This window comes from Myotis brandtii, unplaced genomic scaffold (genome assembly GCF_000412655.1).
Source record: "Myotis brandtii unplaced genomic scaffold, ASM41265v1 scaffold72, whole genome shotgun sequence".
Taxonomy (NCBI): domain Eukaryota; kingdom Metazoa; phylum Chordata; class Mammalia; order Chiroptera; family Vespertilionidae; genus Myotis; species Myotis brandtii.
The window spans coordinates 1,019,452-1,035,749 of record NW_005370838.1 but is presented as its reverse complement, the minus strand read 5'-3'; the positions used below and the strand labels follow the sequence as shown (position 1 = coordinate 1,035,749).

The 16,298-nt window shown below is 46.0% G+C and overlaps 1 protein-coding gene across 1 annotated transcript in view; it reads left to right on the top strand.

The window, feature by feature from the left end:
- DTD1 (D-tyrosyl-tRNA deacylase 1) overlaps nt 1–16,298 on the top strand; it is a 163,794-nt gene that overhangs the window by 27,777 nt on the left and 119,719 nt on the right. Inside the window, exon 4 of the mRNA XM_014530112.1 lies at nt 7,811–7,917. Within this exon, the coding sequence (XP_014385598.1) occupies nt 7,811–7,917 (107 nt within the window). The remainder of the gene's footprint in view (nt 1–7,810; nt 7,918–16,298) is intronic.

Here is a 16,298-nt window from a genome sequence, read left to right as displayed (position 1 = left end):
GTGGCTTGGTAATATAGCTTGATATCTGGTATTGTGATCCCTCCAACTTTGTTCTTCTTTCTCAGGATTGCTGTGGCTATTTGGGGTCTTTTTTTATTCCAGATGAATTTTTGGAGAGTTTGTTCTAGATCTTTGAAATATGCCGTTGGTATTTTAATGGGGATTGCATTGAATCTATAGATTGCTTTGGTTAGTATGGACATTTTAATGATGTTGATTCTACCAATCCATGAACATGGTATGTTCTTCCATTTGTTTATGTCTTACTCTATCTCTTTTTTCAATGTCCTGTAAAAAATATATTTTTATTGACTTCAGAGAGGAAGAGAGAGGGAGAGAGATAGAAACATCAATGATGAGAGAGAATCATTGATCATCTGCCTCCTGCACACCCCCTACTGGAGACTAAGCCTGCAACCGCATCATGTGCCCTGACCAGGAATCAAACCCAGGACCCTTTAGTCCGCAGGCTGATGCTCTATCCACTGAGTCAAACTGACTAGACAATACTACCATTGATCATCTGCCTCCTGCACACCCCCTACTGGAGACTAAGCCTGCAACCTGAGCATGTGCCCTGACCAGGAATCAAACCCAGGACCCTTTAGTCCGCAGGCTGATGCTCTATCCACTGAGTCAAACTGACTAGGGCACAATACTACTGTAATTTTTAAACAGGAAGGAAAGTTGACTTTCTCTAGTGTTATTTTCTCTAAGTATTAACCTAGTGAATACATTTCCTAATCATGAGCCATGCTAATTCAACCTTCACCGATTACCACATAGTGTTCTTCTAATGTATAACTACAAGAATTTTTCCAAGTGTTCCTGTAGAATTTTTGCATCTGAATTCAAAGGAAAATTTGGCCTATACTTTTTTAATATTCATGTTCTATTTTAGTAATAGAGTAATACTAGCCTTACAGAATGAAGTGGAAAACTTTTAATTGTTTTCTATTGTCTGTACTAATTTAAATACACAAGTTATCTGTTTCAAGAGAACATATCAGAACAGCTCTTTGGGTGGCCTTTCTTGGTCACGGTGCTGGTCAGGTTTTCCAGCACCATCAGGTGTCTGCAGGGCTGCTCTGGGTGGCACTTGGAGGGGCTATTAAGGCTGTCCTAGTGGGCACTCCAGGCTGGTTCTTAGAGGGGCTACTATGGCTGCTCCAGTGGGCACTCTGGGCTGGTTCTTGGAGGGGCTACTATGGCTGCTCCAGTGGGCACTCTGGGCTGGTTCTTAAAGGGGCTACTATAGCTGTCAGGTGCAGAGTGCTCCAGGCTGGTTCTCAGAGGGGCTACTACGGCTGTTGATTGTTCAACATTTTAGTTGTAATTACAGTTCGAGGCTAGGAGGAGGTGAGTATAAATTCCAGCTACTCTGCCACCATCTTCTATCACCCCACCATTGAAATCTTTAAAGTTGCTCTTGCTGTCTGTCTTTTATCCCCAGAGGCTCTGAACTAGGTCATAGCCCTGCTGGAGAAGCACCTCCAAGTTCACTGTACTCTCAAAGTGAAGATTTATTCCCTAGTCTATGTCCCAAACTGTGTCCAAGAACATTGCCCAGCTCAGCACACCAGAGGCTCTGCAAGGTTAAGTGATGACATTAACATACTCCACTAATCTATATATATACACTATAGAACACTAATATGCAAATAGACCAAATAGCGGAACAACTGAACAACCAACCAGTCGCTATGACATGCGCTGACCACCAGGGGCATGTGCGGAACATGGCAGGCATTAGCAGCAAGTGGCAGAGTGCAAAACATGGTGGGTGTTGACCGCGGCAGGATGGTGGAGCAGGTGAGCATAGTGCCAGACCAAGGCGGGGCGCCAGTCGCTGTCATTGGGGCAAGCTTCTGGTGGTTGCTGAAAATTCTTTGCTCCTGTGCGCCGTGGTCCCACCAGGTGCTCACACCCGCTGCCCGCACTGGAATTGCTGCTCGCACTCACTGCCGACGCCCAGTGCTGGCCCTGATCACCCCTCAGGGCTTCTTCACCTCCCTCTGCTCCTGAGGGGTGGTCAGGGCAGCAGCGGCCGCTTGCACCCACTGACGGTGCCAGCCCCACTTGCATCGGCTGCTGGTGCCGGCCCTAATTGCTCTGCGCCATCAGCGGGTGCGAGCAGGGCCAGCGCTGTCAGCGTGTAGGAGTGATGGTGGCAGTGGGAGTGGGACTGCCGGCAGACAGGGGACCAGGGGATGCAGTGGGAGGGGCTGGGCTGGGGCGCGGAGGATGGGTTGAGACCCGCCTCTGTGCCCACCACAGCCTTGCGGCCCACAGTTCCTTTCAAGGTGCACGAATTCGTGCACTGAGCCCCTAGTAAAATACATAAGAAACTCATAATAAAATGCTATCAGCCTGGAGATGCACGGAATTTAAATGTAAACCCTCTTCTGTTAGCACAGTTCCAGGGAAAAGTTATAGGTCAAGTTTAAATTCTGTATCATATTCAAGTACAGAGGTGTTCCAGTCCAAAGAATTAAAGTCTGAAATCAAATCCTGATGAGTTCAGAAATTGCCCTCTCTGGTTTCTTATTCTGCTGCTCTTGGCAAAGGGGTGTCCATGCCCGATGGAGTTAGCTGTGTCCCGCTGTTTCACACAGGAGTCCATGTAGGTCCTTCGTGACCTCAGACACTGTATTGTCCCTGCACATGCTCACTTGCACCTCAGTGAGGGACCAGGTAGCCTCTGGTGCAGGTATCCCAGGCAGAACGATGGCAAGGACAGAGCCAAGACATCTGAGCAAAGCTGACAGTCAGAGAAAACCATGCCTTGAGCCTCTTTGTTGTGCATAAAGGGATGCACCCAATCCATGCTCAGAATTTCAGCTCAGATGAGAATTTAGCTTCATTACCATGTTAATGTTCATTTTCCCTCTCTGGTTGGGAAGTAGGTGGCCCCATTTGGTGACAGGTGCCCTCACTCTCCTGTGAGCAGGCACTCTCTGTCCTCGGCTTATCCCCTGGTGCTTCTGGCCACAGAGTCCCATGCCTGAGATGCTTGCAGCCCAGAGGAGGCATCTCCCTTGAGTGGACTGAACTGGACCACTGCAGAGCCAAGCAGAGACCACCCATAAGGGTGACGAGCCTGGGACGAAGCCACAAGGGTCCTGGGACCACCTTTCCAGTTCCCTCCATGGCCCTGACTGTAGATGGAATTGGACAGTGGTTCTAATGCTGCCCACCTGGGCCTGGCCCTCGCTCTCTGAGAAATTTGGCTGTCAGGGGTCTAAAGGGCTTAAAGTATACCTTTTATCCAATGACTGAATATTTTCCCAGCCAAGTCACTTAGTGCCATTACTTGAGCTGCTGGTCTCTGCTGATTCCCAGAGCCCTTGCCTCTGCTTCGAAGGCCCCGGAGCTGTGTTGGCTGTTGTCTTGGACTCCTTACCCCAGTGGTGGCACCCTGCATTGGCTCAGCCCTCAAGGAGCACTCTGCCTCTGTTGAGGCAGCTCTGTGCTTGTGGGCAGAGCTGCCATAGTGCCTGCAGCCTGACAGGGTCAGACTTCAGGGCTCCAGGCATGATGCAGGCCTGTGTGTGTAGACCAAACTCCTCCAGCTGCATGGCCCTCACCTCACCATATGCTTATTTTGAGGCCCCAAGTTCCACACATTTGCTTGATTTCTTGGTTACCAGTCTGTACACCAATGTTGGGGTCTCTATTAGTAACACTGTTTTCTCGCCTGCCCAGGCTCTGGATAGGTTGAAAGTAGAACAAAGGGGAAGCCTGGGTGGCAGAGGGAGCCGCCTTTGGGGTGTGCTCAGATGGGCTGACCCGAGGCTCAGTGTCCAGTACTGGTGTCCAGGTGTGATCCCCAAGGATAGGTGAGCCCCAACCTGATCACAACCGTGCAGGGCAGGCTCTGGAGATCGAGAACATGGCCCTTTTCCCTCCCACTTTTTCTCCAATGGCATGCTTTTTCAGTGCGCTTTTTGTCCCCCCCCACCCCCCTTCTCTTATTTGCCGGTCTACTACCATGGACAGTAGTAGGAGTGATGGTCGTGTACTGTCCTGGCTATACCCCTCCCAAGATGACTGTCCTATCATCCCAGATCAAACTGGGCATGAGAGGCAGGGCAGGGCTTCTGAGGGTGATCACTGTTCAAAGCATTGTTCAAAGTGATGGGACGTCAGCCTTTGTAAGTAAAAGGGGTGCCCTGGCTTGGGGTTGGGGCCTTGGGCGGCTGTGCTGGAAACCAGGATGCAGCAGGTTTGGCTCCAGTGGGGTCTCCTGCTCGGAAGGTGGTACAAACGTGTCTGACATGTGCTTCTCCCCCAGCTCTGCACACAACCCCAGGACTTGTAGCTGTAGAACGACTTGATTATGTCACCATGGGAGCCCAGAGGTAGTTTTGTAGCTATGAATGTCTTTTAAGATTATTTTAAACAAATGTTTTTATTTTCCCTGGCCAATATCGTTTTTCCTGGGGGCTTTACTCTTTGATCTGGACTGGAAAAAATGTTACCATTTTAAGACCTCTTAAAACCTGTCTTTAGATTTATTGTCTGCACAAATGGAGATTCGGATAATAGCTCTGTTCTTAATGGGAGAGAAACAGGAAAAGAAAATAAATTTCTTGCTTTGGAATGATAAACACGGTGAAGCATATGCCGTATATCCTGGCAACAGGAATTCAAGGTCGGAAATAATTCCTTTCCTCCTGAGTCTGCGTCAGCTTCCCTGAGGAGTGCAGAGGCTGAAATTTGCTACTAATTGTAGCCATAATTTTAGCATGCAATTAAACACATGTTTCCTTCCCAGCTGATGTCTTTTTAGCTCTCTGACATGGATAAAACAAAAGCTCTGTAGATTTGAGCGGCCATTTTAACCTGCTAGGAGGTAGGAACTAGAGTAATCCTGCCTATAGCAATGCAGAACAGCATGGGCGCTTTTAATACAGTTTCAGTATTTCTGTCTGTGCTCTGAAGGGGCCAACAGTTGCCATATCTATTTTCCTAAGGCCCTCCATGAGGTTAAGGATCGTTTCAAGGAGTGATACTAGGTGGGGAGGAATCAGAGGTGAAGACTGCGGTTGTGGTGGTGGCAGAGGCTCACAGAGGCCACCTCACGCTGTGGCAGGTCTGGTGTCTGAGGGACCCCAGGACCTGAGAGCAGAGCCACTCCAGACTTCAGGCTGACTTGCCCTGGGCTGGTGTACCATTCACTGCTTTTCTCTCCCTTGGCCTCTCCAAGAGGGTCATTGGCACTGTACAGGATGCTCCCTGTGAAACAAGGGCTCCCTGCCCAGAGAGTGTGGCAACTAACAGAGCAAAGGAACTAAATAGGTTTTTCTACTTACGGTGTCTTAAGAGCCTGTCACATGCTGCTGTACATCGTGATCCTAGAAGGAAGAGTTCAACAAGCGTGGTTTTGAGAAGTATATGACGATTGCATTTATTTATTTATTTATTTATTTATTTATTTTTTATTTGAGAGAGGGAGGGAGAGGGAGGGAGAGATAGAAACATCAATGATGAGAGTGAATCATTGATTGGCTGCCTGCTGCATGCCCCCACTGGGGATTGAGCTCGCAACCCAGGCATGTGCCCTTGACCGGAATTGAACTTGGGACCCTTAAGTCTGCAGGCTGACGCTCTGTCCACTAAACCAAACCAGCTAGGGCATGACCATGGCATTCTTTATTCAAGGAACACCTGGCAGGCCACAGTTGGGGAAGCGTCATTCTGGTTGTATGGAACCTCTTGAGCATGACTTTTCATGATAAAGGCAAACATTGATTTTGCACACATCGTGTCCTAGCCTTAGTCCCAAGCTCTTCCATGCATGGTCTCACTGACATTTCCTCTTGTTACTATCCCTGTGATGCAGGCGAGAAACTGATCCATTGGGAGGCTAAGCAACTTGCTCAAGGCCTCAGAGTTAGGGGCTGGGCCTGTTCTATTTTCCAGCCTGAGTCTTGGTTGACTTTAAGTATTGGACCCTGTATAGGCTCATCTGAGAAGCCTTTCTGATTCCCTTCCTATCCCCCAAGACAGGGACTCTGACCCTTCCCTGGTCTCAGGGCCAGAACCTCTCATGGTTTGCGTGTAGTACTACGTCACCATCACGATGTGCCCATTTGTTCTTCACACTAGACCACAGGGTTCATGAGTGTCAGGCTGCCTGTGCCTTTGAGCTGGGTTTTCAATCTCTAGCACAGGGCCTGGCACAGTTGCTGTGAGTGAAAAATGGTGAGTGATTCTTAAATGTGGACTTGATCTCATACACTCTCTTTGCTCCGTAATGGTGGGTGGGAGCAAGAGTTCTTGGCGGTTCTCAGTTTCTGAGGACTCATACTAACTTTACTCTGTAGGCCCAACTTTTTTCTTAATTTTCAATTTATCAGAAGTGGTATGTAAGTAACCCTCCCTACATGTCAAAAACAGGTTGTTCCCTACTCTAAGAATCATCAGCAGTGTTTAGGCTCAGCGCTTAACAGAGGTCCTTGGATGGATGGAGTTGACGTTCTGATTATTCTATGACAACATCTCTCAAAGCGTATTCTTGGTTTTCTTTATAAATGTAAGTCAGCCTTTGGGGGTTAATCAGACACAATTGAGTTGGTTTTGGTGTTAAAACAGAAAATTGGGAATAGAACACACAGAGGTGCTCTTTTTGGGGCAGCCTGTGGCCAGTTTGACAGTGCATTTTCTGGAAACAGGATCATTCTGCTGCCTCAGTGGGGTAAGGAGGGAACGTGAGGCAGGGGGAGATGGGTGGCCCCCAGCTCTGGGCAGTCCCATCCTGTGAGGAGTGAGGTGTCTCCTCATTTCTCTGCCCTGAGGAGCCGTCTGTAGGTTGACTGTCCTTTTGACCCCACAGTGAAGGAACAGGACCTTCTTTTTACCTTACACTATGTGGGCCTGTGGGCCAGTTACAGGGATGTTTATGAGATTGTTTTGAGGGATCCTCCTAAGCTTTCTTTTCCTTTATATTTAAATTGTTTAAAAATTATGAAACATATGGAAAATGGATACCTGTGTACTCACTACCCAGTTGGTCATATTTATTTCAGCTCTCTCTCAAATCCCACCACCTTCTACCTTCTCTTCCATATGAATGCTGTTACTATCCTGTGTTTGCATTTGTCTTTCCTGCCCATGTTTTTTGGACGCACACACACACACACACACACACACACACACACACACACACACACGGATATATACATCCATAAATAATGTAACTTGTTTTGATGTTTAGAAGTATCATATAAATGATATAATGATGCATCCTTCTTACAAGTTCCTTTATAAAGATTGCATTATGTTTTTGAGATTTGCCATGTTGACAGATGTGGCTGCCTTACAGTATTCCATTGAGGAATGAGGTAGTGTTTATGCATTCATTCCCCCACCGAGGAGACGGTTAGATTGGCCCACTTCTTTCTTTTATAAACACTACCAAAATGAACCTTTGAGTGTTTCCATTTGTTTAGGAGTTTCTAGAGTAGTCTCACCAAAGAATTCAAGGTTGTAGGCTTCGTTCACCTTGAACTTTACTGCGTACAGCACCAAAATGCCCTCCAAGTGCTTATACCAGTTTACTCTCCTGCCATTTTTCAGTCCTTTAACGCACATTTCCCCCACCCTTCATGTTACCAGGTCCTTTCATTCTTGCCAAGACTGTAGGGTGTGTGGTGGTACCCTTGCTGTTTATTTTGTATTTACCTCACCGCTGGTGGAGTGGACCATCCCTGCTCCCCAAGCTTCTGATTACACTGAGATAGTTGTGCTTTATAGATGGGTAATCTGGGGTCTCCATCTCTTGAAACTGTTTGAATTGCTCTTTCAGATGGCAAGTTTGGTGCCTACATGCAAGTCCACATTCAGAACGATGGGCCTGTGACCATAGAACTGGAATCTCCAGCTCCTGGCGCTGCTACCTCCGACCCAAAGCAGGTAAATCTGGCATTGGGATTTGTTCCCTGGGTGCCTGTAACATCTTTTGGCTTCAACTTAGTCCCTGGAGCAGTTCTCAATCTGTGGTGGACACAACACTTCATTGCACAATTTATTTTAATACATCCCTTCTCATCTGCTCACACCTGCCCCCATAGTGCTGTGGCAGGCAGGGACCGCACTTCTGCCCTGCCTCCTGCTGACTTGGGAATCCAGAGAAAATGCCTTTTACAGAGAACTGTTCTTTCTGTTCTCTGGCGAGGTGCTTTTTCACCCACATGCCACTGGGTGGCAGCAGAGTAGCGGCACAACTCCCCTTGGCTCTGGATTGGCAGGTTCGCCCATTCAGAATGGCTACCTGGAGTGGGTTTTATTCCAGGTGTAAGCAGATGTGTCAGCCGAGGTTCTTTGTAAAACCTCATGTTTCTAAAGCAATATCTGACCTGGACTTGCTGCCAACTCTGTAAGCTTTCACAAAATATTAAAATTAAACTTGAGAAAGGAGCTCTGTTGATCGTCTTTGTAACGTGTGGTTCTCTCATAGATGCTCAACACTTCTAAAGGCTTTAATTAACACAAACACTTAATAGCCTTCCAGACAGAGGAGCGGGCAGGCAGAGGAGTGAGAACTGAAGGGACATTCCTGTTATTGCCTCCCTCCCTTGCTAAGAGGCTGGGAAGCAGAATGATGCAATAGATGGGGGAAGCATTATATAAACTTAAAGCTCTATGACCTGTTCAAAGTTATAATTTTCACAGGGAACATCACCTTTCTCTTTTGTTACTGATTCTTGTCTTGACAGAGAAGCAGGAACATGTCTGATGCAGCAGTGCTAGACTTCAGAGGTGATAATTGAGGTCCCTGGAATTACCGATAACATTAAAGAAATCACAAAACATCCACATGAAAATTTAAACTTTTTATACTGAAATAATTTGAGACAGAAAATTGAAAAAGGAGTCAGAGTTCTCATAAACCCTTTACCCAGATTCCCTGAATTTTGCTGTCTTTCATAGTCATAGTACACTGATCAAAACATTGAAATTAATATTAATACAATACTGTTAACTACACGACAAACCTTATTTAAATTTCACTAGTTTTCCCCAATGTCCTTTTTCTGTTTCAGGATAATCTCACATTGTATCCAAGTAGTCTTCTCCAGTCTGTGACAATCCCTCTGTCTTTCCTTTTCTTTCATGGCCTTGATACTTTTCAAGACTACTGGTCTGCTGTTTTGAGGCATGTTCCTCAGTTTGGGTTTCCTGCGATTGCATTGAGATTTTGTACTTTGACAGGAATAGCAAGTAGCACAGAAGTGATCTTGTGCCCTTTTTAGTGTATCATAGGAGTTTCATGATACTGAATTGTCTTATTACAGGTGATGTGAACCTTGATTCCTTGATTAAGGTGGAGTCTGCCAGATCTTTTCACTCTACAATGAATTTCAACCTCTCTCCCTTTGTCTGTCCTCTTGCTCGTTCATAGCAGTTGACTCTTTTTCTGTTTCACGGAGAAAGGAGCTATTGGTTGGCACTGACCCTGCCTCTCCATTCCCTCTTCCTGCCCTGGCACCTGAGCTGTCTTTCCTGGTGCTGAGGCCAGCATCCCCCCGCCCTGGACTGGTGCATAATTTGTGAGGCTCAGTGCAAAATGAAACTGAGGCAGCCCCTTGTTCAAACATTTTAAGGAATCCGAAGTTGGTGACAGCAGAGCGTTAAACAAGGGTGGTGCCCTTCTGAAAGGGGGCCCTGCCTGTGATTGCACAGGTTGTGCACCTGTGGAGCCAGATTAACGAGGGCTATGGAGCCCTTCTCACCCTTCCCACCCTCCCCTTCTACCTTCTCGGCAGCCAGTTTGTCTCTCTCACTCATTTGTGTCTTTTAAAAAATATGTTTTTATTGATTTTAGAGAGGAAGGGAGAGGGAGAGAGATAGAAACATCAGTGACGAGAATCATTGATCGGCTGTCTCCTGCATGCCCCCCACTGAGGATCGAGCCTGCAACCCAGGCATGTGCCCTGACCCGGAATCGAACCATGACCTCCTGGTTCATGGGTTGACGTTCAACCACTGGGCCACACTGGCCAGGCCCACTCATTTGTCTTAATCCCATTGGCTTAAAAATTTTTTTTTATATACTGTGTCCTTATTCCTCCATTGTCCCCCCACCCCCTCAGTCCTGCCCTCACCCTCACCCCCTGTTGTCTGTATCCATTGCTTATGCTTATATGCATGCATGCAAGTCCTTTGGTTGATCTCTCCCCCTTACCCCCATCCTCCCCTACCTTCCATTTGAGGTTTGAGCATCTGATTGATGCTTCTCTGTCTCTAGATCTGTTTTTGTTCATCCACAAATGAGTGAGATCATGTGATATTTATCTTTCTCTGACTGAGCCCGCAACCCAGGCATGTGCCCTGACCCGGAATCGAACCATGACCTCCTGGTTCATGGGTTGACTCTCAACCACTGGGCCACACCAGCCAGGCTCACTCATTTGTCTTAATCCCATTGGCTTAAAATTTAAAAAAAAAAATATTTTTATTGATTTCAGAGAGGAAGGGAGAGAGAAAGAGATAGAAACATCAATGATGAGAGAGAATCATTGATCAGCTTCCTCCTGCAAGCCCCACACTGGGGATCGAGCCCATAACCCAGGCATGTGCCCTTGACCAGAATCAAACCTGGGACCCTTCAGTCTGCAGGCCAACACTCTATCCACTGAGCCAAACCCTCTAGGGCCCGTTGGCTTTTAAATATTCCCAGGGATCTCCAATTGAGAAGTACCTCCATTATCTTCCTTCTTGCTGCCTCTTCAGTGTACTACTCTCATCTGCAGAGACTCTCACTGAGTTCCCCAGCGGCCTGCATGTTGCTTTGTTTCATGACTGTGAACTTCAAGGCCCACCTGACTCGACCACTTAGCAGCTCTTGTCACTGTTGCCCTCTTGCCCCTGGAAACCGTCTTGGCTCTTGTTTCCCAGGATACTGCTCTCTCCCAGTTTTCCTCTTGCCTCTGGTGGCTCCCTCTGGTTTTATTTTTTCATTATTCTGTAGTTTTGATGGATTGTTCTACTTTAATTGTATTTGAATAAAAAATGTAGTCAAGTTTTTGTTCATTCTAAGTATTTTTCTAGAAGTGGTAGTGTATGGTAATACTTATATCTTTAGGATCTTCAACCTTCTTTCAACTAGTGCCTCCTCTTTTTATCTCCTCCCCTCCCCTTTATTAATCCTCACCAGAGGATATGTTTTTAATTGACTTTAAAGAGAGAGGAAGAGAGAGAAACATCTCTTGGTTTTCTGCAACCTAGGTATGTGCCCTGACTGGAAATGAGACCCGTAACCTTTTGGTGTACAGGACAATGCTCCAAACCAGCTGAGCCACCCAGCGAGGGCTCTTTTCTTCTTTAAAACAAAAGCAAATAGGCACACATTTTTAAACCTCCAAGGCATGCTAACCTAACCTATTAGGATAAGAAAATCTTTTATTAGTTATTTCTAAATCTTTTAGAAGCCTTTTTCTCAATTGTCCTGTGTGAGTTACAATTATTTATACAAATTAGCTGACCCTGAAGTCTCAGACCCTGGAAAACTGCGCAGATGTCTGTCCTCCGGCTGTCCAGTAGGTGGCGACGAGTAGGCATGGAAGGGGCCCATGTGACGGTGGCTGCTGGCCTTACCTATAGCCTTTCCCTGCCTTCTACCTTTCCATTCTCAATAAGAAGGGACTCCCTTTGGGCAGATAGCTAATTTGTTTATTTTTATGTTGGTAGGAAGACTGCAGCCAAATTATTATTTTTTTAATTTTTATTTATTTTTTCATTATTGATTAAGGCAGCGGTTCTCAACCTGTGGGTCGAGACCCCTTTGGCGGTCGAACGACCCTTTCACAGGGGTCGCCTAAGACCATCCTGCATATCAGATATTTACATTACGATTCATAACAGTAGCAACATTACAGTTATGAAGTAGCAACGAAAATAATTTTATGGTTGGGTCACAACATGAGGAACTGTATTTGAAGGGCCAGAAGGTTGAGAACCACTGGTTAAGGTGTTACATATGTGTCCTTATTGCCCCATTGGTCCCCCTCCTCCACTCATGCCCTTACCCCCCTGGTGTCTGTGTCCACTGGTTAGGCTTACATGCATGCATACAAGTTCTCTGGTTGATCTCTCTCCCTTACCCCCACCCTCCCCTACCTTCCCTCTGAGGTTTGACGGTCTGATCGATGCTTCTCTGTCTCTGGATCTGTTTTTGTCCATCAGCCAAATTCTTTTTAGTGATAGGTTGACAAGCATTTCTATCAACTGAGCTTTTAATTCTAAGTGTTTTATTTTCCCATATGATTCAGCTACTGTAGTAGTGAAAACTGCATACATTACAAAGGAATGATTCCTTTGACAAGTTTTTAAATGTAGGTTCTTTAAACCATCTGAACAAATGAACAATGTGTGTGTGTATATATATATCAAGTGTCTTTTTTGTATACAGCGGTGTGGTGGGCACTGTGAGGCCGAGAAAGACGTGAGGCCGCATAGTCCCTGCTCTCAGGGATAGGTTTAGGGCAACATGAACTTGGAAGGTTAGTAACAGTGAAAGAGGTAAGGAACGGTATGTGTCAGTTTAGGACATGCCACAGCCCATCATGTCAGGCTTTTCTTAAAGCTGAGGCCAGAGTGCCCAGCCTTCTGTGGTTCTCTGTTACCTCCTTTACAGCCAGCAGTTCCTCACTCTCTTACGCTTTACCTAATCTTGCCTCCGTCTGTTCTAAGAACAGGTTGAGCTCTTTCCTACGTCTGGGCTCTGGGCTCAATGTCAGTGTCTCCTCCTCAGAGGAGATCCTCTGACCCCCTTGATTCCAGCGAGCCCCTGCCGGCTACTCTGTCACGCTGCTCTGATGATTTATGTCACAGCACTTAGCACCAGCTGTTATCTGCTTGTTTCCACGCTCCTCATCTGTCCACACCCTCCTACCATTTAAGCTTCCTGAGTCTTGTCTACTGCTGTGCTCACCCCCAAGGTGAGCCTGGGTGTAGTTGGTTTTGGAATCATGTGTCATGGGCCTGTGAACTGTGACATCTGTGAATGTCCTGCGTTCTGAGCAGGCTGGTGCCACTGCTGTCGCCACTGAGCTGGAGAGGCCTCCCGGGGACCGGAGGTGTTAGCTGACCTTTCAGGATGCAAGGAGAGGAGGCATCTCAGTTGCTGTTTCCAAGCTTGTGCTGCAAATAGGGGTAGGTCGTTGTTTGTAAGAGTCCCAGGGCTCTATTCTGGGTGAGGCAGCTACTGCTGTGAAGACCGGAATGGTGAAGGTGACTAGTTGTTTGCCTGCCTCAGCCAGATCTGTTTTTGGAGCTGGCACTGAAACCTCTGCCGTTTTGCCATGGCTGCATCACACTGTCCAGAGCACTTACAGGCTGCTGTGTAGTCCCATCATGCGCCCTGACAGTGAGAAGTCGGAGGAAGAGATTACATTCTTGCTCTGAAGGACATACTTCTAAAGGGAATAGGGAGTAGAAGCGGTAGCAGAACCACCAGACAGAAGCTGTTCTCCCTGTTGCATTTAAAAAAATATATTTTTATTGATTTCAGAGAGGAAGGGAGACGGAGAGAGAGACAGAAACATCTATGATGAGAGAGAATCATTGATTGGCTGCCTCCTGCATGCCGCCTACTGGGGATCGAGCCCATAATCCTGGCATATGCCCTTGACCGGAATCGAACCCAGGACCCTTCAGTCCTCAGGCTAACACTCTATCCACTAAGCCAAACTAGCTAGGGCTGCATTTTTATGGAAGAATGTGATCCTGGTAGGCACATTCCCTGATTATTACTTAGAAAAGATTGCTGAATGTGAATTCTTCTGTGGGTGACTAGATATTGGGAGATTTTAATACCCTGGTCAGCCATTCCTGACAGTAGAAACTTTTTCTTGCTCTTGTTTTAATCTTTTTTATTTTTTTTATTTTTTTATTTCTTTATTGATTTTTTACAGAGAGGGAGGGAGAGAGATAGAGAGTCAGAAACATCGATGAGAGAGAAACATCGATCAGCTGCCTCCTGCACATCTCCTACCGGGGATGTGCCCGCAACCCAGGTACATGCCCTTGACCGGAATCGAACCCGGGACCCTTCAGTCCGCAGGCCGACGCTCTATCCACTGAGCCAAACTGGTTTTGGCAACTTGTTTTAATCTTAAATGCTTTCTCTTTAGTTGGAGGCGGGGGTTTGCCTGGGTCTCACATGGGTGGGGTTGCATGTGTAGGGGAGCAGATGGGGGTTTTCCTGGGCAGGAGGGGCATTTATAAGTGAAGGGCTCTTCCTGGAGCCCAGGACCCACCTAGTTTATAGTGTTGCCATTAATAATTTATATTCTCATTTATTTAATGGAATTGAAAGACTCCCTAAATTGAAATGCTGGAAGGAGATGAAGAAATAAACTTTCAGATACTCTTTGAATTAGCTCACGTGGTTGTTGATAAATCACTGGGGTAAGCTGACCAGTGAAAAATGGTACCTGGTTTCTAATTTTATGATTCTTGGAATATCGTCATCACTCTTATACTCCTCTCTATACACTTGTCTTATCATCAGCATTCATCATTATGCCTGGAAACTGGAATGTCCAGATCGAGACATTCATGATTTCTGTAGGATTGGGAAGAAAGAAGTAGGGTAGAGAGTGAAGTGGGGAAAAGAACTCCTTTTGATTTCATTTATTTGTTCTTCCAGTGACAGGGGCAGCCTTTTCAGTGATACTTGCTGTGGAATCCAGACTAGGACACAGGTGGCAGCCCCATCGCAGGTGCACAAAGATGGGCTCACAATTCCTATACATTTCAGTTTGAGGGACAAATCTAATGAGCAGTATTCTGAATATAAGTAAGAATTATGTTGCTGCCCTTAAGTTTGCATTTCTTTTTTTAAAATTTTTTTTATTGATTAAGTTATTACATATGTGTCCTTATCCCCACGTTAAAGTTTGCATTTCTTTTAAAAAAAACTTTAAAAAATATATTTTTACTGATTTCAGAGAGGAAAGGAGATGGAGAGAGAGAGAAACATCAATGATGAGAGAGAATCACTGATCTGCTGGGGATCAAGCTCACAACCCCAGGCATATGCCCTGACTGGGAATTGAATCATGACCTCCTGGTTCATAGGTTGAGGCTCAATCACTGAGTCATGCCGCTGGGCTACATTTCTTCATAGAAGAACCTTTATTTAATGTAAGTTTCCCTTTTTTAATTTTGTTTTTAGAGTTGAACTCCAGATGCTAGGTCCTTAATTTCTGTTGGTTTCAACTCAGTTTTTGCGTGGCCTGAGCCAACTTGCCACAAGAGTGTGCTTCTGAGTCTGGTTGCCAAAATGATACTGAGATCCTGTCATTTATTCTGATGATTAGTTCATTTTGTTGCATTGATTTATTGAACACACATTGACTGAGGGTCCAGTTTGTTTGTACTGATGTGTCACTAAAACAAAAGTGGATTAGCAAGAGCTTCTTCTGACAGAGTTTTTGTTATTATTCTTGTTCATCTTTGTCACAGTGTCATGCTGGGCATGGCAGTGACCCTGAGTCCTGGGTCCTCACCTGCTGCACACAGGGCTTCCCAGCATGGCAGGGCTAGCACCTGCCAGACCTCTTGGGCTGTGGGGAGCAGCCCTGGTTTTTCTTTAGTGTGAACACCCACTTTCCTGAGTTAGGAAACAGCACAGCCCTCTTTAGAGAGGATTGGGTATGTAGGCAGGTTGGCTCTAACCTCCCTCAGCCCTGAACTCTGCCACTAGCAGCCAGAATGTGAATCCTGCCAGTGGAGGTACCCTGCCCAGGGCATACATATCTGGCTGGCAGGAAAGATTGGGATCCTTGTAGACATTTGTAGATGTTTCTGAGCAGGCTGGCTTTTCCTAGTTGGGGAAGTGTAATGGATCACTTTTATTTCAGCATTTTAATTTGTTTCCATATAGACAGTTGTCCCAGCTGGTACACCACAGAATTAAAAAGAAGCCTTTCCAGGAGATACGTACGTGCCTGTGCCTCTCTGCCTGGGGACCCACTGATGGATTGACCACTCAATTGACCTTCATCTGACCTTCTTAAATCCATAGCATACGTTACCAAAATTGCAAACGTTTAAGTTTGTTCCCTGCTATTGGAATATGGCTGATAAATTAAAAACTATGATCTCCTCTTCTACCTTTGACACCTAAAATATTTCTAATCTCCAACTAGAGCAAAACACCTGTTTTGCTTTTAACAACGCTCTCAGGGCACTAATGGGTTAATGCATTTAAAGGCTTTATTTATTTGTTTCTGTGTATGTGTTTTGGGAAGATTCTAAGTTATTTTAATCTTCTAATCTCTTTTGTG